The sequence below is a fragment of the Acinonyx jubatus genome, chromosome A2, assembly GCF_027475565.1.
Source record: "Acinonyx jubatus isolate Ajub_Pintada_27869175 chromosome A2, VMU_Ajub_asm_v1.0, whole genome shotgun sequence".
Lineage (NCBI taxonomy): Eukaryota > Metazoa > Chordata > Mammalia > Carnivora > Felidae > Acinonyx > Acinonyx jubatus.
In genome coordinates, this window is record NC_069383.1 from 151,670,479 (window position 1) to 151,694,834 (window position 24,356).

Here is a 24,356-nt window from a genome sequence, read left to right on the forward strand (position 1 = left end):
TGGGGTTTCACCTCTTCCCCCATCCCACCTAGTACCTCCTGCCTCAGGTGCCACCTCATCAGGGTGACCTTGCCACCCTGAGGGTCTCTCAGACCTGTCCCTGACCCTCGTCCCTCCATCCCCTAGCCCCACTAAAGCTGGGGCCTTTGGACACAACTTTGTGGAATCTGGCAGGGACTGAAGCCCAAGCAGGTGTGGCCAGCACATTCCTCTTGCTTCTGCTCAGCGCCGCCTGTGGGCCCCTCTGTGAATGTCTGGAGACAAGGCTTTGCTGCCTGTGGACTCCTACCTGCCCCCCATTGATCACGGACACAGTCATGGCCACGGCCCCCCCAACCGGTAATTGCCACTCTGTTAATCCTGAACAACCACCCACTGTGTGCCTGGAACTACACTGGGGGCTTTTCAAGGCTTATCTTTTCATCTTTCATCCTCAGCCTGGTAAGGCAGGTGTTACCCCCAAATACATATGGGGAAAGAGAGCCTTCGAGAGGTGGCATGACCTGTACAAGGTCACACAGCAGACTCCAGAGACTTAGTGCTACTGTGCTTCCTGCTGTATAACATGGGGCCTAGAGCTGGGCCTCTCTGGTCTGGTCTTTCTTCCTTTTCTTTCTTTCTCTTTCTTTCTTTCTTTCTTTCTTTCTTTCTTTCTTTCTTTCTTTCTTTCTTTCTTTCTCTTCTGTTTTTTTTAATGTTTATTTGTTTTTGAGAGACAGAGCACGAGTTGGGTTTCTTTCTTTCTTTCCTTTTCTTTCTTTCTTTCTTTCTTTCTTTCTTTCTTTCTTTCTTTCTTTCTTTCTTTCTTCCCTTCCTTCCTTCCTTCCTTCCTTCTTTCTTTTCTTTCTTTTTTTCCTTTCTTTCTTCCTTTCTTTTCTTTTCTTTCTTTCTTTCTTTCTTTCTTTCTTTCTTTCTTTCTTTCTTTCTCTTCTGTTTTTTTTAATGTTTATTTGTTTTTGAGAGACAGAGCACGAGTTGGGGAGGGGCAGAGAGAGAGAGAATCTGAAGCAGGCTCCAGGCTCTGAGCTGTCAGCACAGAGCCTGACACAGGGCTCGAACCCACAAACCATGAGATAAAGACCTGAGCCAAAGTCAGATGCTTAACCAACTGAGCCACCCAGGCACCCCTGGTCCTCCTTTTCTCCATCTGGACAAAGAAGCCTGGATTGGACCTTCTCTACAGGCTGAGGTGGACATTTGTGTATCTGCCTGCACGGTCTGCATTCTGTCTTGAGCAGAAATGCCCACCCCAGGCTCAGGCCATATGGAAAAGCCTGGAATGGGAGTGTCCCATTCCAGGTGTGGATGTGGGACACTGGCCTGGCCAATCAGAGCCACCACCTCCCAAGTCACAGTGATTGGGTAGAAATGAGCTTGTGACCTTGTGAGAGGTCTCACTCGAGAATTTTGCTGGGAAAAAAAAAAAAAAAGAATTTTGCTGGGAAGCCTGGGAAAGTCACTATCTTCCCACTAGGGTTGTTGAACTAGGCAGGTGGAAGGGGAGACCCAAGAACACTGCATGGAGTCCTGGATCCAACTGTACCTGACACCAGTAAATCTTGATTATTCAGTTTCATTGGTCTCTAACGTAACTGTATTTGCCAAAATTGCTTTGAGTCCATTTCTGCTGACTGCAGACAAGCCCACACTGACCACTGTGAATTTCAAGCCTGGAAGATCATGGTCTGCAGTTTGTACACCTCCAAGGCCCACTGGCTGCCAGGGCAGTATCCAGCACCAGGTATCAGAAAGATCAGAATGGAGTTGTTTGAAGTATAGTCCGGGTGAGTCCCAGGCCGACTGCTCTGAGAGGATCTCCCCACACTTCCCTAGGTGTTGTGAGTGGTTGGAAGAGAGAGGCGGCAAGGGTCAGGGGTACCCTACGGGAGAGAGAGAGGGTCCTGGTGGGGTGTCAGTGTTGTGGAGGGGCCTGAGGGCCTAGGAAGGGGTTCATGGACACAGGAGATATGGAAGAAGGACCACCTCCCACTGCCAGGAAATAGGAGTCCATTCTCTCTCTCCTTTCTAGGGTGTATTAGGGGCCTCTGTGCCACCATCCTGCCTCCCCACTCGCCCCAGCCCAGGTTGTGGGGAGGGAGAATCCTCTGGTCCACCTGATAAGAGGCCCTGACTGGTGTGTAGCCCCCCACCAAGTCACTGTCACCGTTTGCCCGCTCGGAAGGCACTCGTCCTTCTGTCCTTCTATCTGTCCATCAAACAGTCATTCATCCAGCAGTCATTGACTGCCCTCTGTTGGCCAGGCTCTGCCCAGGGAATGCCCTGGTGAGCAAGACAGGCCAGCCTTGTCAGACCTAGGGGTCAGACCGGCAGGAGAAACAGGCGGCTAAGTGAGGGAACTGCATATTTTCCAGGGGTTGCCTTGGACTGTTCCTGTTCTGTGAGCTAGTAGGGTGCAGTCTTGGGGTGCCCCAGACCCTCCCAGGGCTCCCCATCACCCACAGTCCCTGGGTGCGATCTCAACTAGTGACTAATAGTCTTCTCCATTCAAAGATCAGGTCTTTAGACTGAAGACCCCTCACAACTCCCAAGTCCGAGGGCTCCGAACTTGGCTGGTTTATTTGCATTTCATTTACATGTCCATCCCTGCACTTCCCACCTAGAGAACGCCCACACCCCCTGGGCCACCAGGGGGCGCAAGAGGCAAACCCTTGGTCAGGCCTCGGAAGTGGTCATTGTCCACTTTCCTGGCCGGTCCTGGTAGGTGCATTGTGATCCTCCATCCTTTTTCACCCCATACGCCCTCGCTCCCATTTTTCAGAGAGTGAACTAAGATTCCGTGAGGCAGGATTACCCAGCAGGACCTTGCACCTGCCCCCATGTGCTCCTGGGCTGTTCTGGCAGCCTCCCTTCCTTGCCAGGGTGGAGGTGTGGGCACTCCCAGACCTGACTCAGTAGGATTTGCTCCCAGGAGAGCCCCAGAGACAGGAGGTGGGGGAAGCTTGGAGAGAGGCAATGAGCTCCCTTGTGCCATGGGGCGTTCAAGCTGGAGCCTAGCACCCATGAGGGTGGGGATGACCTGGAAGGGATCTTGTGGACCACCCCAGTCTCTTTCAAATCTGTGGATGGGGTAAAAGGAGGCCCAAGAGGGCAGTGACTTGCCCCCAGTTGGTCCACAGTGGTCAAAATGGGAATCAGACTTCACTTTTGGCTTTTTGTCCTTAGCCCAAATCTAAGTTCTGGTTTTTATTTCAGGCCTGCTGTACCCTCCCAGAGGGGTACTACCGCTGAGAAACCCCTTCCTAGCCCTGCCATATCCCCCAGAAAGGTCTCTGAATGCCTCCAGCTTGGTTCCCATGCCCCGCCATCACTCAGACCCTCTCCGGGGCTCTCCAGTTCTTCAAGAAACCCTCAGAGACACCCCTTTGGTGCCACTACACGTGAGGCAGAGGAGCCTCCAATATGGGGGAGACAGAGTCAGACACAGACATCTCCAACCCCCTGGGTCAGCGCTGGGCTGGAAGGAGGGATGGGGGTAGAGAAGCCCCAAATGGGAGGAGGGGGCTTTGAAGGTGGGCCTTGAAATGATTCTAGCCTCCAGGAGGAGGGGCTGCTGTTTCCCCCACTTTCACATGAGCAAACAGGCTCACAGTGGTGCAGTGACCAGCTTGAGGTCATGCAGTGAGTGGGAACCAGAGCTGGGATGGGGACCCAGGCTCTCCAACCCTGAGGCCCTGCCTGCTGGACCACACTGCACTTGCCATGAAGCGTCCGTCAAAGCCTTCCCCTTCTGATACTGTGGGAAAGGATCTGGAGGACGGGGACTTGGGAGAAGCGGCTTTTCCACCTCCTTACCTTCGCACTCCTGCCTCCACCCACCCCCAACTACCCCATCCTCTAGGCCCCCTTCCCAGATCCCCTTCTGTGGCCCTTTCCACTCTCTTCTCCCCTGCCCCCTAACCCTCCCTTCTACTCTCCAGCCTCTTACTCTAGCAACTAAGGGTGTCCCCTCAACTGAAAAGGCCGAGGTGGAGACTTTGACTGCCCTGATGGGGGATGAAGGTTCACATGGGGTGACATAGCCATTGAAGGGGGAGGGTATAGGACAGGAATTGGGGTAGAGACAAAAAGGAGGGGCTGTTATAGGAAACAGAGTGCAAATGATAGAAGATGGAACTGGCCAGAATGGGAAAGAGGCATGGAGTATGAGTGGGGGCGGGGACGGAGTGGCAGGAACATGGGAGGGAGCCCTAGTGGTGGGAAGGGGCAGGGAGGAGGATGCGTGGGGGGGCAGGCCCAGCCACCTCAGATCAGGCAGACCCTTCCCTACACACCCTGGCTGCTCCCAGAGCTGCTCCAGCTGCTGCCCTCACGTAACCAGAGCCTGCCTGTTGCATCAGAGGCGGGCGGGCAGCCACGGGTAAACAGAGCAGCCCTCGGGGGGCCCGGGGCTCCCCAGCCACCTCCACGCTCCCCAAGCCTCATTCTGTGCCTTGGAGCCAAGGCAGACACCCCCATCCTAGTCTGGCTTCTGGTGTGTCCTTGGGACACCAGAGGTTTGGTGTTGGGCACTGAGGGACAGCGCAGTGGGGTCAGAGGCAGGACCCCTGGACCTTCTTATGACAGCGGGAACCCTAGCATATGTCCAAAGATGAAAGCTTTGCCCAGACTAGGGATCCAAACTGCCCATGTCACAGATGGGTAGATTGAGGTTTGAGGAGAGGCCTCCCAGAACCCCAGTTCCCTGCCTCAGTGTCCCCCACACATTGATATCTCTATATGTTCCCCACAGAACCCAAGAGTCTAGCCATCCCCTGTTGTCTTCCAAGAAGGTGGAAAACAGACAGCCATTGCAACCCACTTGCTCTCCCATTTTATCTGCCCCAAACTGACCCCCTCCTCTCTTTCTCCGAGCCTCCCTTCAAGTGCCCAGCCCAACCTACTTCTGCCCACTTCTCTGGCTTCATCTGCCTCGTCTCCTCCACCAAAAAATGCTCCGCACTCTGCCTCCGCACCTTTGCGAGTGCTGTTGCCTCTTGGAAAACCCTTCTCCCAGTGGCAAACTCCTGTTCATGCCTCAAAGCCCAGTAAAATGCCCCCTCTTCTGGGAAGCCCTCCCCAACCCTTCTAGCCCAGTCCTGACTCCCCAGAGCCAGGGCAGTGTGTGGCAGCTCTGCCTTCGCTAGGCTAGGAGTTTCTCCTGGATTACACAATCCAAAAATCATCATTCTGTAATTCTTTTCACATTGATTCGCTCACTAATTCTGCTCTGATTTCCCCTCTGGGCCTAGACGTGTGCTGGGTGGTGCTGGGATCCCATGGAGGGAGAGGATGCAGAGGTCTCGGCTGGAGTCTAGTTCTGGAAGCCAGTCCCCCTACACACAGCTGACCTTTAAACTGGAGGAGGGCGCCTAGAAGCCGAGGGGTCTGTTGCCTTCCTGTCAAGACACGTGAGGCACACATCTACCTACAGGAGGCACAGATGAGCGAGCCCGCACAGGCGATCCCAGAGCCAGCTTTCTGCAATCCCTCCATTTGGGTGAGAGCAAGGATCAATGTTAGCTTCGAGAAGGGCTCCGTCTCTGGGGCCTTCAGGGTCTTGGGTCAGAGTTGTATTTCACTCAGTTTAGAATAAGTCTAGAGTTGGGGCTAGCCGTGGTCCAAATTAGAGACAAGGTCCGAATTAGCGCCAGGGTCACAGTAGTAAGGTCACAGGCGCCTAGTGAGGGTGGGGGAAGTCTGGCGGGTCTGATCCAGCCCCCTCTCCGGTCTCCTTTCTTCATTACACTCCCTCCCCATTTCGGCGTCTTCCGGGGTCTGAATCCGAGTGCCCAGAACTCCCGGGGCGGGGACGCGCCCAAATGCCCGCCCATCACGGCTCATGAACGCGCCCTATATACAAATGATCCCCACCCCACCCAATCAGCTCCCGAGGGGGCGGGGCCGCCCGTCCCGTAGGCACCTGTGGCCCCCCTGCGCTCCGAGCTCTGTGCTGCTGCTGCCTGGCTGGTACTTGAGCGTCCAGAGGGCCCAGGCCCAGCAGGTGCGTGTCGCGTCGGGCCAAGGTTTGTGTGGTGTCTTTAGAACGGCATCTGTGGTTTGGGTTGGGTTTGGAGGTCCAAGTGTGCTGCTGTGTGCTGGAGAGTTGTGTGTCTAAGAGATGTGCGTCCTAGGATGTGAGTCTGAGAGGTTGTGTGTCCTGAGAGGCTATGTGTCCAAAGGGTGTGAGTCGGAGGGGTGTGTTCGAGGGGGAGGGTGTGTCCAAAGGATTGTGAGTCCAAGGGCTATGTTTCTGAGAGGTTGTATGCCCAAGGGGCCTGTGTCTGAGGGTTTTGATGTCATTTGGGGAGCTGGGGGGCCATGAGCCCCTGTATGTGTGTGTGTGAGCTGTATGTCTGGTCTGTGAGCTGGAGTGTCCTCCTCTCCTGGGATGCACTCCTTTGCATGCCCTCCAAGCCCCTGTACACAGCCCGGTGCCTTCCCGCTATGGCTGTGCTCTTTTGTGTCACTGCCCCAGACCTGCGTGTGGCATGACCATGCATGTGTGCCTGTGACTGCCATGACACTCGCCTGCCCCGTGGGATTTGAGCTTCACGAGGAGAATGCGGGCCCTACAGCCCATGGGGTGCCTGTATGGCTGGGGGCAGGGTAGGGGGTGTGGAGCCCTGGGTGGGGGATCACAGCTGCCTGGGCCACCCCCTCTCCTGTGCCTCAGTTCTCCCACCTGGGAAATGGGTACAGGAACGATAGTCACAGCCCTGCGAGACTGTCAGCACATGACAAGCTGACATGAAAGTGTTACTTATGCAGTTACGCTCCTCCCACCCCCCTCCGCCTCTCTCAGGGTCCAGGGCTGCAGACAGGGCCGACCCGTCCACCTGGCTATCTCCCGTCCCTTTGTTGCTGACTTGAGAAGTCAGAAATAGCTGAGGCCTCATGCTTGTCCTGGCCTAGAATCCCCACTCGGGAAGGTCAGGACCTCTGGACATTTGGCATCCAGTGATAAGAATTTTCAGACTAGTGGGGTAAAAGAAAGTGGGTTCAAAACAGTATTTAGAGTTGGAAAGACAAGTGTGTGGAGTTTGATTACAAAGGTCAAAGGGACTTTGGGAGAAGTCAGCCTTGCTCCATCCTGTCCCCCTGTCTGCCTACCACTGCCTGTCTGAGTCAAGGAGTGAATCTTGGATTCCAGGGAATGGAATTTCAGAACATTTAGGGCCCAGAGCCTCACCTTCAGGAGTCGGAAGCTGCTTATTTGGTCTGAAGCCCCCACTTTGCAGGGAGGGAAGACTGAGGCCAGATGGACACATTCAGGCCCCTCAGAAAAAAGATAGGCTCAATGCTATTCCTGGGCCACTGCAAAAGAATAAAATCCAGGAGCGGGGGGGCCCAGCCTTCTCTCACTCCTCTCTTTGTGACTTCAGACAGATCACTGCCCCTCTCTGAGCTCTGTGGCTGCCCCTGTGACCTGAGCCAGTTGAGCTCAGTTTTACATCCTATCTGAACTAATGATTTATTTCATTAAATCATTACCCAACCGGGAAGACATATGGAAGATGCAAATTAAGAGGGGAAAGGGACCCCCAACTCAGATGCAAGGAGTGTAGAAATGTTAGGGGTCTGGCCTTCCAGAAGATTGGAGGCACATATGCACAGATGTCATTTTTCAGAGAGGATTTATCATACACTGAGATCCCATTTGGGGTCAGAGAGCTCACCCCAACCCTGGCCCTTGAATCCCTGGGAGGTACACACAGAGGTTGGGTCCCATTTCTCAACCCCCAAAAGGGTCTTCCTGGGCCCGTGCCCTGGGAGCTTGTGAGGATTCCCGGTCATCTTCAGGCCGAGGAATGAGTGTCTAGGATCCCAACAGTGCTCCAGGCTCACTTCCCAGACCGTGCAGGGGTGGCGAGTTTGGGCTACAGCCAGATAGCCCCAGGGCTCAAGCCCAGGCTGGAGTGAGAATCTGGCGGTCTCTCTGTGTGGCCCGGGAAAGACAGGCTCCTCCTCTGTAAAACGGGGATAGCAATCTCCGCTTCACTGGGCTGTCTGTGGGTCAGGCAGGTCCTGTGTGTAAATGAGGTGGCATGTGGGCCTGGGCAGACAGTAGGCGCTCAGTAACAGGAGGTGACGTCTGAACTGTGACAAGTGGAGGTACCTGTGAGCCCCATCCAGGCCCCCCACCTTCACCCCACCCTCTACCAGGGCCAAGGAGGCCTCAGGCCTGTCAGCTTTCCTGGCCTGATCTCCTCCAGGTCCAGGCTTGCCTGGGGTCAAGGCAGGGCCCTCAGAAGGGAGCAACGGAGGAGGGTTGGCACAAGGAGTCACTGCCATGGGCACAGGCCTGCTTCTGTCCACTTTCCACACCCACAGCACCCACTGTCTCCAACCAATTGCTGTCCTGGCCTCCTGCCCTGACAGGACTTCTCCCCACAGCAGCCATGGGGTCTTCTGAAAATCCTGAATCAGACCGCGGCCCTCGCCTGCTCATGCACCCTCCATGACTCCCCATTGCTCTGCAGTCCACCCTCTCATCCCCACGCTTGAGGCCCCATGTAGTGCCCCTCATTCACTGTGCTTTAGTCACACTGACTTCCCCTGCACCTGGAACCTGACCAGCACGCGCCCACCTCAGGTCCTTTGCACCTGCCATTTCTTCCACCAGGCAGTCCCTCCCCCACATCCTGACATGGCTGATGTCCTCTCGTCCTTGAGGACCCCCATTTCAGAAAGGCCCAAAGCAGCTCCCTCCCCTGCCACCTACCCCTACTCCTTCCCCCTGTTGAATTTCTTCCTCGAAGGCCTCTGTCTCTGAAAGGGTTATGCGTCTGTTGTCACCTCTCCCACAGGACTGGGCAATGGAGGAAGTCAGGCTGGGTCTGTTCACTCCCTACCCCTGTGTCCCGTGCACCTGGTGGGCTCTCAGACATTTCTGGGGGAAGAGAGTGGAGACCAGGGATGCCCCAAGACCCCATCTTTGGGTCCTTGATGACTACATCTCAGGTCTGTCACTCTGCAGGCTGAGTCCCTTCCGCTCAGAGCTGACAGATGTGTTAATTTCCCAAGCAGGGAGGCCTTGGCCTCAGGGGATGAATTTCTGGGGTTCCCATGGGGCGCTGTTTCTCTGGAACAAAGAGAGACATCTTGGGCTCTCCCTGCAGTTGCTCCTATGGCTCGGGGACATCACTGGGTGCTTTGGGTGACCCTGGACTCCAATCTGGGACAGGAAGTTGGGTTCTGCATGTAGAGTCTCTCTCGGCTCCAGGGGTTTAGGGACCCGACCCCCTCGGGGAGGTAAGAGGGAGTGGTGGGCTTCCATTTGCAGTGACGGTGACAGAGAAACTGGCCTTCTTGGCAGATGAAGGACATGATTTCCTTCCCAAATGGACAGTCGTACCTTGGTCTGAGAGGCACTTGAGCACCTCCAGTGGGGGGGTTGTGCTGTTGGCCGTTAGAGCAAGGGTCTCAAACTGGTAGGGGGTGGGGCTCAAATTTGTCTTGTGGGCCACAAGGTGTTTGAAAAGAAACTGAACGGGTTTCTTCCATTTGTTAAGCAGTTGGCTTGTTCATTCAAGGAAGGGTGACTGGGGGCCTACTGTGTGCAGGGCCCTGGGATGGCTCCACCCTGCCCTCGCTGAGTGAACATGCTAGGGTAACATGATCATCACAGAAAGTAACAACGAAGCACAAAAAGTATCTGGTGGGGCTAAGTGCCTCAGGGAGAGATGAATCTCTCCTGGGAAAATTGGCTCCTCCAGAAAAAGGGATGTTTGCCTGGTTTCAAAGGATATGAGGTATCTCCTCAAACCTGACAAGGGCTTTCCCGGGGCGGGGGGGGTGGGGGGGGGAAGGCCCAGCCTGGGCAAAGGCCTAGTGATGGGAATGTAGCAAGTCTGTTTGGGGCTGGTGTGTCAGGTGCCCGAAAAGGGACAGAAGGTGTGCTGGGTATTTGCTGGTAGATGAGGCCTTTCTAAAGAGGAAGGACAGGTAGTGGGCACCTGGGGAGCTCCCAGGGACTCGTAGTACAAATGGGGAAACTAAGGCTCAGAACACGTCAGGCAACGAATATGCGTGGAGCCAGGAATTGAACCCTCATCTGGCCAGGCCTACAGCCACAACCCTCTCAGCACATGGCCACAGTGGGCCCCTTAAGGAGAAGACTGGGGGAGGCGAGGTCTGAGGGACGCCGCTGGGCCTCAGTTCCCCTATGGGTGCCAAAGGGACCTATGGACAAAGGACCATAAGGGGCCTTCTCCAACTGGAACATTCTCAGTTTCTGGGATTCAGAGCCACCTGTGGGTGACATACCACACCCCTAGACCCCCCACAGTTCCCAGGAACACCACGAAGATCCATACAGTCACCTGCCTCGTGCACCAATATAGCTTGTGACTCCCATGAAGCGTCCATATACGTCCCCCCCACAGACGCTCACTTCCCACAGACTCCCCAACCCCCATCTCTCCCCTGGAGCTGCTGACCACTCTTCCTCAAGAAGCCAGAAGGTTGGGCAATACCACCACAGGTATGGGGGCCCTACGTGTGTCTGGCATCTATGGGAAATGGACGACAAGCATGCCTGTACTGGGGCGGCATGGTATGTTTGGGGGTGTCTGTGCATATTTGGGAGTCTGTGTGCACTTGGAGAACTGGAATGTGTTGTGGTCTCAGTGTGTGTGACTGGAGAGGTCTGTGTGTATTTGGGGGTCTGCATATACACGGTGATCTGGGTGTCTTTTGGGAATATGTGTGTTTGGATAGCTGTATGGGTTTGGGGGGGTCTGCATTTATTATGGACTGCGTGCGTTTCGGGGGACTTTTGCATGGAATGATCCACATGTGTTTGAAGGTGATATGTGTGTCCAGGAGATGTGTATATGTTTTATTTTTAATGTTTATTTTTTGAGAGAGTGTGAGCGGGGCAGGAGCAGAGAGAGAGGGGGACAGAGGATCCAAAGCGGGCTCTGCGCTGACAGCCGTGAGCCCAATGCCTGGTCCGAACTCACGAATGGTGAGATCATGACCTGAGCTGGTTGGGCACTCAACCGACTGAGCCACCCAGGCGCCCCCAGATCTGTATATGTTTTAAGCATCTGTGGATTTTGAGGGGCTCTGCATGTGTTTGGGGGTCTCCTTATGTATGGAATCTCCCTACGCTCATCTGTCCATTTGAGGAATGGGCTTTATCCCTGCGTCCCTGTTCCTCAGTCCTCCTGCCTGGATCTGCCTAGGACCCTTGCTCTAATCTGGGCACCTCCCAGGGCTGAGTAGAGATGACCGAAGGTCAGGGCCCAGTGACCAGAAAAGCTCCCCGGGCAGGGAGGGAAGGGCATGTATAGACCCCCTACTGTGAAGCCTTGTCCCCGAGCTCACTGGCTCTGACTCTCCCCATTTTCTGGTGGAGGAAACTGAGGCCCACAGAAGTTTGGCCACACCAGAGTCACTGCCAGAACCCACCTACCCTCAGGGACCACTGTGGGCTGAGCCAGCCTCTAGGTCACCCACAGAGGCCCCCCACTTGGGGCACCATCTCCCTAGGCCCCCAGGGTAGGAGGCGGACCCAGGGCCCCTGCTGGGGAGGGGAGGGTCGCTGGCAGCTGGGGTCAGAACTGCTTGAGCCCTCAAGAGATGGGGGGGGGGTGTCCCGGATTTCCAAGGGGCTCTTCCTGTTGCCTGTAATGAGGTACTTGGGGAGCAGGTGATGAAACCACCGCCTGGGTTGCGTGAGGCGGGGCCACAGGCCTGATTCGCTGCAGCCACCCAGGAGCAGCGCCCCCTCCCCGCTTCGCCGCGTCCCCGCGGGCCCTCACCTCCCCCCCGCCACCCACCTGCCTCTCACTTCTCCTTTCCTCCCCTCCTTTCCCGGTGCGGGTGCCCCACCAAGCTGTGGCCTCTGGGCTCAGGGGTCTGGCAGTGTGACTCGCCACTCGTCCCCTCGTTAAAGCCCCACTGGGAACCAAGAAAGGGAACTTGATGGACCCCTGATCTGTTCTCTCAAACCCTTGCTTCAAGGCCTTTGAGGTCAGAATTCTGTGACCCATTTTATGGGGGGAGGAAATGGGGGCTCGATGTCACCCAGCGTGTCACCGTGTGAGTGTTGCTGTGGTCTTACAAGATGGCATGCTGACTCAGCGCCCCCCGTTCCAAGGCCTGGCCGTTTTTCCTTCTGGCTTCTGGAAGGCCAGAAGATAAGGTCAGCAGAGCCATCCGCCATCCGCTTCTCCCCAACTGGTGGCAGAAGGATTCTCACCCCCATTTACAGGTGAGAAAACTGAGCCCCCCGCTGGGGAGACTGCCACGGGTGAACCATCCGTGGGAGGGTGGCATTCTTCCTCAGCCCCATATCTCTATCACCAAAGTGCTAAATAATCTTGCCAGGCCTGGGAGGTGACAGTCTATGGCCCAAAGGACCCCAGAGGTGTTTGTTGATTGACTTAGTGACCACCAGGCACTCATGAAATCTTCCTTTGTCCTCTCCATTCCTCCCCTGCACAGTGCTCAGGCCTGGGACCCTGGGCTCCTCCCCCCCCCCCCCACAAGCTTGCCACCAGTGCATCCTGGCCCTTTGATTGCCAAGCAATCCTTCCGCTTCTGCCCCCGTCCTAGTTCAGGCCTCATGTCTCCCACTGGACACCTGTCTGGGCCTTTCCTTGTCCTCCTTATTAGACGCTACTCCCCACAGCAGTCATGAGCAGGAGAAGCTTTAGAAAAAAAAATCTTTTGGTTGAGATAAATCATAGAGAGAAAGATGCACCAATCATTGGAGTAGGGTTAATACATTGGCACAAACTAAACACGTCTGTGTACCCGGACTCTGGACCAGGGAGGAACCCCTGAAACTCCCACTGCTCTGTCATGGCACCCTGCCTGGGATGGCCACCGTGTGACGTTCATCATTGTGAGCTTTGCCTACTCTAGAACTGCACGTAAGTGGAATTATACAGCGTGTCCCCTCTGTCCAGTCCAGCATTGTTGAATCAGCGTGTGGTCTGAGAGATTCACCTGTGTGGTTGCATGGATCTGGAGTGCATCCTTTTACCGTGCTGTGTAGTAGTCCATCATGGAATCTACCAGAAAGTACTAACTGATTCTCCCATTGAGGGCATTTGGTGGGTTCCAGCTTGGGGCCATGGTGAACGAAGCTACTGAAAACACTCTTGTCGGTGTTGTCCTTTGGTAAAATATGGATCCATTTCTCTTGGGTGAATACTGAGGAGAGAGATCGCTGGGTCATAGGGAAGATGTATATTCAGCTTTAGCAGATGCCAGATAGCTTTCCAGAGTGGCTCTACCTCTCTCCCTTCCCACCAGCAATGTAAGAGAATGCACGGGGATTTTTAAAACTGTAAAATTATGTCCTGTGCCCCCAAACTCTCCATGGCTCTTCGTTGACCTTGGAGTAAAGCCTGCAGTCTTCACCCCCCACCACCTCTCTCCCTCTCCCCACTGCCATGCTGTCCAGCCACACAGTCTTCTACGATTTCTTTAAAATGCCAAACTCATGATCGCTGCAGACTTTTGCCCTTGGAGTTCCCCCTGCCAGGAACACCCTTCCCCCTCGATCTTCCCGCTACTGGCTCTTCCCTTGCTTGGCTGTCTCTTTCTCGTGCTTCAGGTCTTGGCTCCAATCTCACCTCTTCGGAGAGGTCTTTTCTGAAATCCCTGGCTCACCCCTTTCATGGTCAATACTTCTCTTGATTTGGACTTAGTCGGGTTCTGACATGCGATAGTTTCATAAAAATGACTGGGGCAATTCCCATTGTTTGCGAAGGTCTGAGTTAGTTTAAATAACATTGCACTTGCCTCTTCCTTGAGGTTTGATAAAAGAACCTTTAAGACCATCTGGTCCTGTTGTCCTTTTTTTTTTTTTTTCCTGTTGTCCTTTTAATGGTAGGTCTCGTGTCACTTTTCTAATCTTCTATGGTCATTGGTCTACTTAAACTTTCTACTTCCTTTGTGGTCAGCTTATTACAGTGGTTGGCACATGGTTGCTACTTCATACCGGCTAAGTATGAGGATGTGAAGAAAAAGGGAGGGAGGTGCTGGACCCTCGGCTTCAAATGCCCACCCCCTGCCCATCTGCTCAGGCCCCCATCCAGCCTGTCCACCAAGGCCCAACTACATGCTTCCTCCTCTGAGATGCCTTCTTGGGTTTCTCCTGACCCTCCTTCGCTGCTCCATTCCCAGGTCAATGTGTCCATTTCTCTGCTTCTCTGCTGGGCAGATGTTACAAGCTCTCTGCTTTCTGGCGGGATATCTTTTGGGGGGTGGGGGTGGGGAATGTGTGCACAGAAGAGGCCTCCCCCCTCGTGCCTGGCACATTCAGCATGTGCTGCCACCTCCCCCCAGCAGTTCCGATCACGCCAACATCTGGAGACCAGGCCACCGGGTCTGTCTGCGGCTCAGTGGGGATTTGCATGTGAGTACAAATATATATGCACACCCTGGGCCTTCCGCCTCCGCATTCCTTGGCTGGCCCTTCACACCTGGGCTTGAGACAGGTCAACGCTGAGTGACTGGATTTGCATGCCCATGTATTTCTGGGTAGGGAGTCAGCTGGGGGAGTCTGAGAGGAAGTTGTTGAGGGAAGCTGTGGGGAGTTCAGAGTCTCTCTTGACCTGCTCCATTCACTAAATCTGGTTATGAGGGGCTTCCAGTCTGAGGGAGACAGAGCCGGATATACGTACCCCTAGCTCCATGGGGTCAAAACTGGAGGGAAACTTCGGGAGCTGTAGGAATCCAGAGTGAGGGCAGGGAGGGCTTCGTGGAGGAATAAATGTTTTGAGCTGGGTTTTGAAGTGTGAATAGGAGTTGGCCAAGTGAAAAAAGGGCTTTCCAAGCAGAGTCATTTCATTGAAGGTAGATTAAGATGGGCAGGGGTTGATTGGGGCAGGGCCTCAAATGCCAGGCTGGGGACTAGAACTTTCCCCTGAGGGCAGAGGGGAGCCACGGAGAGTGTGTGAGCAGGAAGGGGTATGATCAGAGCTGTGTGTTGGGTAGATCCCTTAAGGGCCAGAATGGAGATGACTTTGGTTCTTGGGTGAGGATTGGGGGTTTCAGGATCACAAGACTCAGAAGAGTCAAAGCCCTGCATAAGCCCACCGGCATCTGTCAGGCCTGGCCCCAGAGATGCCATAGGGTCTGGTGGCATCCGGAGGAACCAAAGACCCCTGGAGCACGGTGACTTAAAGCGTATGATGCCAGCCTAGGACAGAGGGGGCCTCACCCCCTGCCTCTGCCCAGATGGACACAGCCCTGGTCTACTCCTCAAGTCTCCTGCCGTCTCTAGCCCGGCTTCCAACAGTCCTGCTCTCCATGGCAGCTGTGGCTAAAGTTTTTAAATGATAAATCAAACCTCCATCCCTTTTTGCTGAGAACCCTCTCAGGGCCCTCTGTCACTCTTAGACCAAAACCCACAGTCCTCCTCACAGCTCAGAGGACCCAGAGAGGCCCTGTGTCTGTGGCCTCTCCTCCTGGCCTCCTTGTTAGTGTGTCCTTCAGGGCCTTTGCTCTTGCTTCTAAATGGAACTCACTTCCTGTCTCCGCTTTTGAGTCTCAGTGCAGAGAGACCCCCACCCCGCCGCCAACCCCGGCCTTCTGGTTCTTGGGGCTCCCTCGTCATGTGAACTCTGCCCTGGCCAGGACGTCCTTGTCTAAACTGGGGACGGAGAGGAAAGGGTCCAGTTTGAAAAGGGTCAAGATTCGAATCTTCCAGGCCCGGAGACTCACGTCTAAGTCCCTTGTTCCCATGGGACCCCAGGCACGGGGGCATTTCCGGAGCCACCTTGGCACCAGGACCTCCGGACCAGTGCCCCCCTCCGGTCCCCAGGGACCTGTCAGGGCGGGGGCAACATGTCCCAGTCGTGGGAACGCACCCGATTCCGGCCGGGGATTAAAATTAGCCTGGGAAGTTAAATTTAGCAAGTCAAGTTGGAGCTAGGGGGCCGGGGCTGGGGCTCCCATGGGTCCTGGCTCTGCATAGTTGTGACTACTCAGAGACACAGACCAGAGAGAGTGGAGGGCACACCTAGGGTCACACAGCAGGCCGCATATGACAGTGTCTAACACTCCTGGGCCCTGGGACTCTGAGGGTCCTGCCCAAACTCCTGAGACTGGAATCTGGGAAGCAGGTATGGCTGCTCCTGGAGATGGACCCACATTTTCCTCCACTTCCCAAGAGCTCATTCCCAGGCCTTGTATCAGGTGCTCTGCATTTTATACCCAGCCCAACCACAGAACAGCAAACTGAGGCCTAGGGAGAGGCCTCCCTTGCTGAGGACTGCCAAGTGGGTCAGAGGCCGTCTGGGACCTGAGCACAGGCCCACCTACCTGACCCTGGGCACGCCACTCACCTGAAGCCTCAGTCACCCGTGACATGAGAGGGGCTGGGAGGTCATGTGGTCATAGAGTTGGTGGAGGGGGTCTTGGATGCCGTGGAGTGGCTGTAGAGTGGGGTGAGTGCCCCACTATGGGCAATGTGACTCCTTTGTTCCCAGCACCCCTGCTGAATGGGGAGCACTGGGGAAAGCCTACCCATTCTCACCCTTGAGCACCCCTCCAGGGAGATCCAAGGTCCTCATGAGAACGTTCCAAGGTTTCTCTCAAGCAGAACTCGGGCCCAAACCCTTGTCTGGGCTCCAAACTTGAGGTCTTTTCTGGTTGTCCAGACCTCCTCCCACCTGTTACATATAAATCAATGAATAAATAAATAATTTTTTTTTTTTTTTAAGAAAGAGAGAGAGTGAGAGAGACAGCAGCAGAGGGGCAGAGGGAGAAGGAGAAAGAGACAATCTTAAGCAGATTCTATGCCCAGGACGTAGGGCTCAGTTTCACGACCATGAGATCATGACGTGGGCTGAAATAAAAAATTGGGCACTTAACCGACTAAGTCACCCAGGCACCCCAACCTGTTATTCTTTTAAGAATAAGAGAGGGGAGGGGCGCCTGGGTGGCGCAGTCGGTTAAGCGTCCGACTTCAGCCAGGTCACGATCTCGCGGTCCGTGAGTTCGAGCCCCGCGTCGGGCTCTGGGCTGATGGCTCAGAGCCTGGAGCCTGTTTCCGATTCTGTGTCTCCCTCTCTCTCTGCCCCTCCCCCGTTCATGCTCTGTCTCTCCCTGTCCCAAAAATAAACAAAAAACGTTGAAAAAAAATTAAAAAAAAAAAAGAATAAGAGAGGGGAAAGTTAGAAAATTCAGAAAATCAAAAAGGGAAGAAAAAAGACACCAAAGGCCACACATTGCATGATTCCATTTACATGAAATGTCCAGAACAGGCAAATCCATACAGACAGAAAGTAGATTAGTGCTTGACAGGGGCTGGGGGAGGGACATGGGGAGTGAGTGCTAATAGGCATGGGGTCTCCTTTTGGGGGATCAAAAATTTCTGGAACCACCTGGAGGTGGTGGTTGCGCAACACTGTGAATGCACTAAATGCCACTGAATTGCACACTTTAGAAGGTATTTTTCTTTCAATGTTTATTTTTGAGAGAGAGAGAGAGAGCATGGGCAAGGGAGGGGCAGAGAGAGGGGGACAGAGGATCGGAAGCAGGCTCTTCTCTGACAGCAGCGAGCCTGATGCAGGGTTCAAACTCACAAACCATGAGATCATGACCTGAGCTGAAGTTGGATGCTCAACCGAGTGAGCCACCCAGGTGCCCCTAGAAGGAACTTTTTTTTTAATTAATTTATTTATTTTGAGAGTGAGAGAGAGAGAGCACACACAAGTGTGGGAGGGGCAGAGAGAGAGAGAGAGAGAGGGAGAGAATCCCAAGAAGGCTCCATGCTCAGTGCAGAGTCCAAAGGGGGCCTTGAACTCACGAATGGTGACATCATGACCTGAGCCGAGATCAAGAGTCAGATGCTTAACCAAGCCACCCAGGTGCCCCTGAACTGCACACTTTAAAATGGTTAATTTTAGGTTGTGTGATCGCATGTCAACTTTTTAAAAAAGGAGGGAAAATTCACCCATAAATTTCCACCCAGCAGTGACTCCTATCTTGTGTATTTCCTTCTAGTCTTTTTTCTACTCTCAATGCAATGTTTAAATATGTGTTTACTTGTAACCACAGCCCTCAATCTTGCTTGTTGGGGAGCTGTTATAGGATTGAATGAGTTAAAGGTGTCCAACGTGGGGACCAGGCTTTCTTCCAGTGGCTCAGGGTTAGTGATTCAGTGAACAATGTATCCTTAGAGCCACCAGATATCAGTATCGGAGGTCCCTCCAACCTGGCCTGTCAAGGGCTTTTAGGCTGTTGCCAGTATTCGTAATAGCGGTGCATATGTGGCACCTGTGTGTCGGGCAGATCTGAATGCCTCACATGGGCTACTTTATTTTATCTCCTGACAACACTGGGCTGATCATGACACTGTTATCCCCACTGCACACACAGGGGGGCGTAGGGAGGTCAGGTTCCCTGGAGGTCCTACAATTACCAGCTTGTGTTTTAGAGGTAGGGGCGGGGCATCTGTAACTCTTCTCTCTCTCTCTCTCTCTCTCTCTCTCTCTCTCTGTCTCTCTCTCTCTCTTTTTTTAAAGAGGGATAACTTTCAGGGCGCCTGGGTGTCTCAGTTGGTTAAGTGTCCAACTCTTGATTTCGGCTCGGGTAGGATCTCACAATTTCGTGAGTTTGAGCCCCGTGTCAGGATCCGTGCTGATGGTGTGGAGCCTGCTAGGGATTCTCTGTCTCCCTCTCTCTCTGTCCCTCCCCTACTTGTGCTGACTCTGTCTCTCTCTCTAAATAAATAAACTTCAGGGGCACCTGGGTGGCTCAGTCGGTTAAGCGTCCGACTTCGGCTCAGGTCATGATCTCACGGTCCGTGAGTTCGAGCCCTGTGTCGGGCTCTGTGCTGACAACTTGGAGCCTGTAGCCTGTTTCGGATTCTGTGTCTCCCTGTCTCTCTCTGACCCTCCCCCGTTCATGCTCTGTCTCTCTCTGTCTCAAAAGTAAATAAACGTTAAAATAAATAAATAAATAAATAAATAAACTTCAAAGTCGTTTTTTTTTTAAAGAGGATAACTTTCTCTTTTTTAATTTTTAAAATATTTATTCTTTTTTGACAGAGAGAGAGCATGTGCACAGGTGGGGGAGAGGCAGAGAGAGACAGGGGGACAGAGGATCCAAAGCGGGCTCCTTGCTGACAGCAGAGAGCCCGATGTGGGGCTCGAACTCATGAACTATGAGATCATGACCTGAGCCAAAGTCAGACGCTCAACCAACTGAGCCACCCGGGCGCCCCTGTGCCTCTATCTTTTGCCCTTGGTCAGCCTTCTCTTCGTGTGGAGTTGGTCCAAAGGTGTTCACTGAGCATGTACTCTATCCTGGGCTGGTTGAGGGTGGGGGCTGTGGAGGTGACCCAGCCTGCCTTGATTTCCCCCAACGTCTTCCTTTCAGTGCTTGGCGGATGCAGGTGGAAGACAGAGGGGAGGCTGGATGCCTGGTCTCACTCTCTCCTGTACCCACTCTGTCCTCTTTTCCTTCCCCCCAAGGCCAAGTTCTCTCCACCAAGCCTGGGACAATGGGGAGGAAAAAAATCCAGATCTCACGCATTCTGGACCAAAGGAATCGGCAGGTGAGTTCAGTGGGTACAACAGTGGTCAGGGGAAAGGCATTCTTGGCAGTGGATACAGCCTGGGCAAAGGCATGGCCATCTGGGGGAGCTACAGGGGATTGGGGAAACTTGATGTGGTGTCCGCAGTTTGAAATGTAGCATTTGCTCATTTTCATGATGGTTTATTCATTTATTCTCCCTGATGACTGAAGCCCCAGTCATAGGAGAGATGGAGCTGGACACAAACACACCCAACGCACAGGGCTGGTCCAGAGGGAGGCACAGACCTGAGGAAGCTCAGAGAGAGAATGTAGGCTCTGTCCTAGAGACCAAGGAAAACTTCCCAAAAGGAGAGGACATTTGGGCTGGGTCTTTGAAGCACCAGTAGGAGTTCGCCAGGTTGAGGGGCGCCTGGGTGGCGCAGGCGGGTGAGCTTCTGACTCTTGATTTCAGCTCAGGTCATGATCCCAGGGTCATGGGATCGAGCCCTGCATCGATCAAGCTCTGCATCGATCGAGCTCTGCACTGAGCCTGGAGACTGCTTATTAAGTTCTCTCTCTCTCCCACTGCCCCTGTCCCCACCTCGTGTGCTCTCTCTATGAATAAATAAATAAGTAAATAAAAATTTTAAAAACTAGGAGTTTGTCAGGTTGAGAAGTGTGAAAGAGGGAGCAGGTGCCAGGCACGGGATCGTCAGGCCTGCTCAGGGAGTAGTGAGGCCCCTCTGTCTCCCCCGTGCCACCCCAAATCCATGTCTTCTCCCACTCTGCCTGTGGGTCCTGGGTCCAGGTGACATTTACCAAGCGGAAGTTTGGGCTGATGAAGAAGGCCTATGAGCTGAGCGTGCTCTGCGACTGTGAAATCGCCCTCATCATCTTCAACAGCGCCAATCGCCTCTTCCAGTATGCCAGCACAGACATGGACCGCGTGCTCCTGAAGTACACGGAGTACAGTGAGCCCCACGAGAGCCGCACCAACACCGATATCCTCGAGGTACCCTTGGGGCCCTCCTCCCCAGCGCCCTGAGGTCCAGCTCACTGTGCTTGCTTGGAGCCTGGGGACTCTTGGTTTGCACAATAGATGAGTGTTGCAAATTGGCTTTACTGCTGGTAAAAGCAGGTGCAAGGTCATGTAGGGTCCCTCCCAGGGTCAGCTGCCTGAAGAGTAGAAATAAAAACATCAGTCGCTGTGCACCGAGGGCTGCGCTGTGTCTCTTTCGCACATCATCTCATTTAATCCTGTCACCTGTTTGGGGTGTCCAGAAACAGAACTGAAAGGACACATTGAGTGTCCCAGTGTCCCAGTGAGCAAGCCCACCTCACTGAAGTCCAGGAGTGTTTTTGTCTGAGCTGCTGGGTCCTCAGGAGAAAGAGGCAGAAGCAGCCTGCGCACTAGCGGATGGTCAAGATCACTGTCCCTTTGGATATGGGAATTTGTATGCAAGTTGGGAAGCTAAAGCCACAGAGCTGGAGAGACCAGCAGGCCTAGGACGGCCCCTGGGGACCCCTAATGTTTCAGGAGGGTGAGGAGAAGCTGTCAAAGGAGAGGCAGGGGTCCAGGAATGGGCAGGTCCAGGAGGGAGCAGCTCAGGAAGGCCTATCAAGTTGTCCTCAGGTGCTCAGTCTGCCAGCATTTATTAAACACCTACTGCACTCCAGGCCCCGACGCTGCACGTGAGTGCAGAACAGAAGCACCAGGGTCATATTCAGGAGGAGTGTTAGGACAGTGCCAGCAGGTCCTGGTGGATCTCAGCCCCCACCGTGTAACCTGGGCCTCTCTGGAATTGACTGGGTAATCAGGCACTCGGGTTTTGGCCAATGGGATCTGGCTGGAACAGGATGTGCCTGCACTCCTGTCCACCCACAGAGCTGGATGGGTAGGGCTCTCCCCTCTCCTCTAGAACCAGGTTCCCTGGCTAGGCTGGAGGGAGAGTCACCCTATTGTCTCCTCTTTCCACAGACACTGAAGCGGAGAGGTGTGGGCCTCGATGGACCAGAGCTGGAGCCAGATGAGGGGCCTGAGGGGCCAGGAGAGAAGGTGCGGAGGTTGGCAGGTGATGGGGGTGACCCAGCCTTGCCCCGGCCCCGGCTTTATGTAAGTGACTCCCTGTGCCACTATGAAGGGGCCCTCCCTCACCTCCTAGGCCCAAGTGGTTAGGGCTGAGACTAAGACAGGGACCTAAGGCCAAGAAGCCTAGAGTCTGGAAGCAGATCTCTGCCTAGGTGGAAAGGGAAGGCTTCCTGGAGGGGTAGGCATTATAGCTGCAGCTTTGAAGGATGAATAAGAGTTCAATGGACAACCATTTCCTTCCTACTGTATTTATTTGATTCATCAAACACTCTGGGAAGCCTCCTCAGTGCCAAGTCTGTGCTGAGTAAGAAGCTTCAGCTCCAGGGGCGCCTGGGTGGCTCAGTCGGTTAAGTGGCTGACTTCAGCTCAGGTCACGATCTCACGGTTCGTGAGTTCGAGCCCCGCAATGGGCTCTGTGCTGACAGCTCAGAGCCTGGACCCTGCTTTGGATTCTGTGTCTCCGTCTCTCTCTGCCCCTCCCCTGCTCAGGCTCTGTCTCTCTCAAAAATAAATAAACATTAATAAAATTTAAAAAAAAAAAAAAAAAAAGAAGCTTCAGCTCTGGGCCTGTCAAGAAGTGACGGCCCCAGACAGTCTCCTTCAGCCATATGGGGGTAGGCCAGAGGGAGGAGGAGCAAGGCTTCCAGAGGTGGAGGCTGGCCCCTGATTTTCTGTCTTGGACTTAATCCCCTCATCTCCACGTGCTTCCAACCAATCCCGTCCTCTCTGCCCTCAGCCAGCAGCCCCTACTATGCCCAGCCCGGACATGGTATATGGGGCCCTGCCCCCACCAGGCTGTGACCCCAGTGGGCTTGGGGAGGCCCTGCCGGCCCAGAGCCGCCCATCCCCTTTCCGGCCAGCAGCCCCCAAAGCTGGGCCCCCAGGTGAGCATGGGGCATAGGCCCTGGGGGAGAAGGAGGTGGGAGTCCCAGGGAGGCTTGTAGGGGGGGATCTTGGCTCTGGCACTGCTTGTCTGTGTGTATCACCTCTGGACCTCAGACTTCATTAGATGACAGGCCACGTGTCCTCTCTCTGGGGTCTCCTGCTCTTCAGGCCTGGCACACCCTCTCTTCTCACCAAGCCACCTTGCCAACAAGACGCCACCACCCCTGTACCTGGCAGCAGATGGGCGGAGGCCGGACCTGCCTGGTGGCCTGGCGGGGGCCCGAGGGGGACTGAGCACCTCAGTGAGTGAGGGGAAGGTATGGCAGGGCTGATGGGGGAAGACAGGATGGCCTGGGGTGTGGGCCTCAGTTTCCCCTTTTCCCTGTCTCCCCACAGAGAGGCCTCTATGGTAGCCTACAGAGTCCATGCTCTGCCACAGCTCCGGGACCCCCACTGGGGAGTTTCCCCTTTCTCCCCGCAGGCCCCCCAGGTATGCACCCTCTACTTGCCCTGCCGTGGGAGACATCCTTACCCCCGCTGGGGGTGGGTGTCAACATTTCCCCACCCGCCAGAACTCTGAACTGGTGGGCGGGATAGGTCAGACTTGGCTGGGCAAGGGCTCCCTGAGGTCAGGGCCTCAGTTTATTCCTCCTACCCCCTAGAATATAGCCTGGGAGACCCCCCGCCGCCCCCTGGCCTGCTGCAGCCCCCCACCCTGGCTCCCTGGCAGCACTCGAGGGGTGATGGGCCCCCAGCCGCTCCTCCCCAGCCCAGGTAAGTACCCTAACTGCCTCTCCTCTCTTCCCTCCCCAATTCGGGTCGCTGTGGGGGTCCCTCCGTCTTCTGAAGCCCCTGGCCAAAGCTGACCCCTAGTGGCCACTTCTGGTTCTACACTCAGCCCCTCCCGACTGTTCTTGCTCAGGATGGGTGGCTATTTTGGAAGCCCCAAGAGGGATCGCCACCCACTCCTTTCCCAAGGTCCTCCTGCCGAGCCTTTGCCCACGCCGTGCCACCTCCCTGGCTTTACTCCCTTCCCCGCTGAGCTCATGGCTCTCCTCTCTCTCTCTCCCTGCAGTGGGGGTCGAAGCCTGGGTGAAGAGGGTCCCCCCACCCGCGGCGCCTCCCCGCCGACCCCCCCAGTCAGCATCAAGTCCGAGCGCCTCTCGCCAGCCCCCGGGGGCCCCGGCGACTTTCCCAAGACTTTCCCCTACCCCTTGCTCCTGTCCCGGCCCCTGGCAGAGCCCCTACGGCCAGGCCCCCCCCTGCGCCGGCTGCCCACTGCGGACGGCTGGGCCCGGTAGTGGACCCAGGGGTGGCACCGGTCCTTCTTCCCACGCGGGGCTGGGCTAGGGCACGTGGGGTCCCTTCCCCGCATCCTTCCCCGCGTCCTTAGAGAAGACCCAGCAGTTACGACCCTCCGAAGTGAGGGCCTGGCGTTCAGATCCACGGTCGAGCGGGGGGGGGGGGGGGGGGCTCCTTTCTCCCTTTCCTGTGTGTGTATCCACCAATAAAACACTTCTGGTGTCCGTGGACGAAACTATCTGTCTGTCGCTGCTCAGAGCCACCACCACTCCCGGGTCTTCCCATCTTTTCCCAAGAGACTTCAGCCTTGCCTTGTCTCGGTTTGGGAGATGAGAATCCTACCCTGAGGCAAGGTTTCGAGGATGGGTGTCCAGGCACCCCGAGGCGGTCTCGGTGGGATGTTTATAACATGCAGATTTGATCCCTGACCTTCCCGAGTTCCCGGACTGCCCCCACCCACTCTATTCCGTCTGCCCCTGTCGCCCACTGTGTCCCCTGCCCTGAGCCCCCCTAGTAATACTTCCAGTCCCAAGACTTGGCTGGGTGAAATGGAGGCAAGGCTGGAGAGGGTCCCTTCTAAGCCTCTGGATCT

The 24,356-nt window shown here is 55.0% G+C and overlaps 1 protein-coding gene across 7 annotated transcripts; it reads left to right on the forward strand.

Moving 5' to 3' along the window:
• Positions 1-5,622: 5,622 nt before the first annotated feature.
• Positions 5,623-23,940, forward strand: MEF2B (myocyte enhancer factor 2B). Of its 7 annotated transcripts, XM_027038460.2 has the most exons (10): positions 5,943-6,001; positions 12,107-12,220; positions 19,446-19,528; positions 20,297-20,500; positions 21,467-21,601; positions 22,314-22,461; positions 22,631-22,764; positions 22,859-22,952; positions 23,125-23,236; positions 23,538-23,922. In XM_027038460.2, the coding sequence occupies exons 3-10, from the start codon at positions 19,475-19,477 to the stop codon at positions 23,761-23,763; spliced, it is 1,107 nt and encodes a 368-aa protein (XP_026894261.1). In that variant the 5' UTR covers positions 5,943-6,001; positions 12,107-12,220; positions 19,446-19,474; the 3' UTR covers positions 23,764-23,922. The 7 variants fall into 7 exon arrangements, with proteins under 7 accessions (XP_026894258.2, XP_026894260.1, XP_026894261.1 ...); XM_027038457.2 differs by lacking the exon at positions 12,107-12,220 and having other exon boundaries at positions 5,623-6,023; XM_027038459.2 differs by lacking the exon at positions 12,107-12,220 and having other exon boundaries at positions 5,922-6,001.
• The last annotated feature ends 416 nt before the right edge of the window (positions 23,941-24,356 follow it).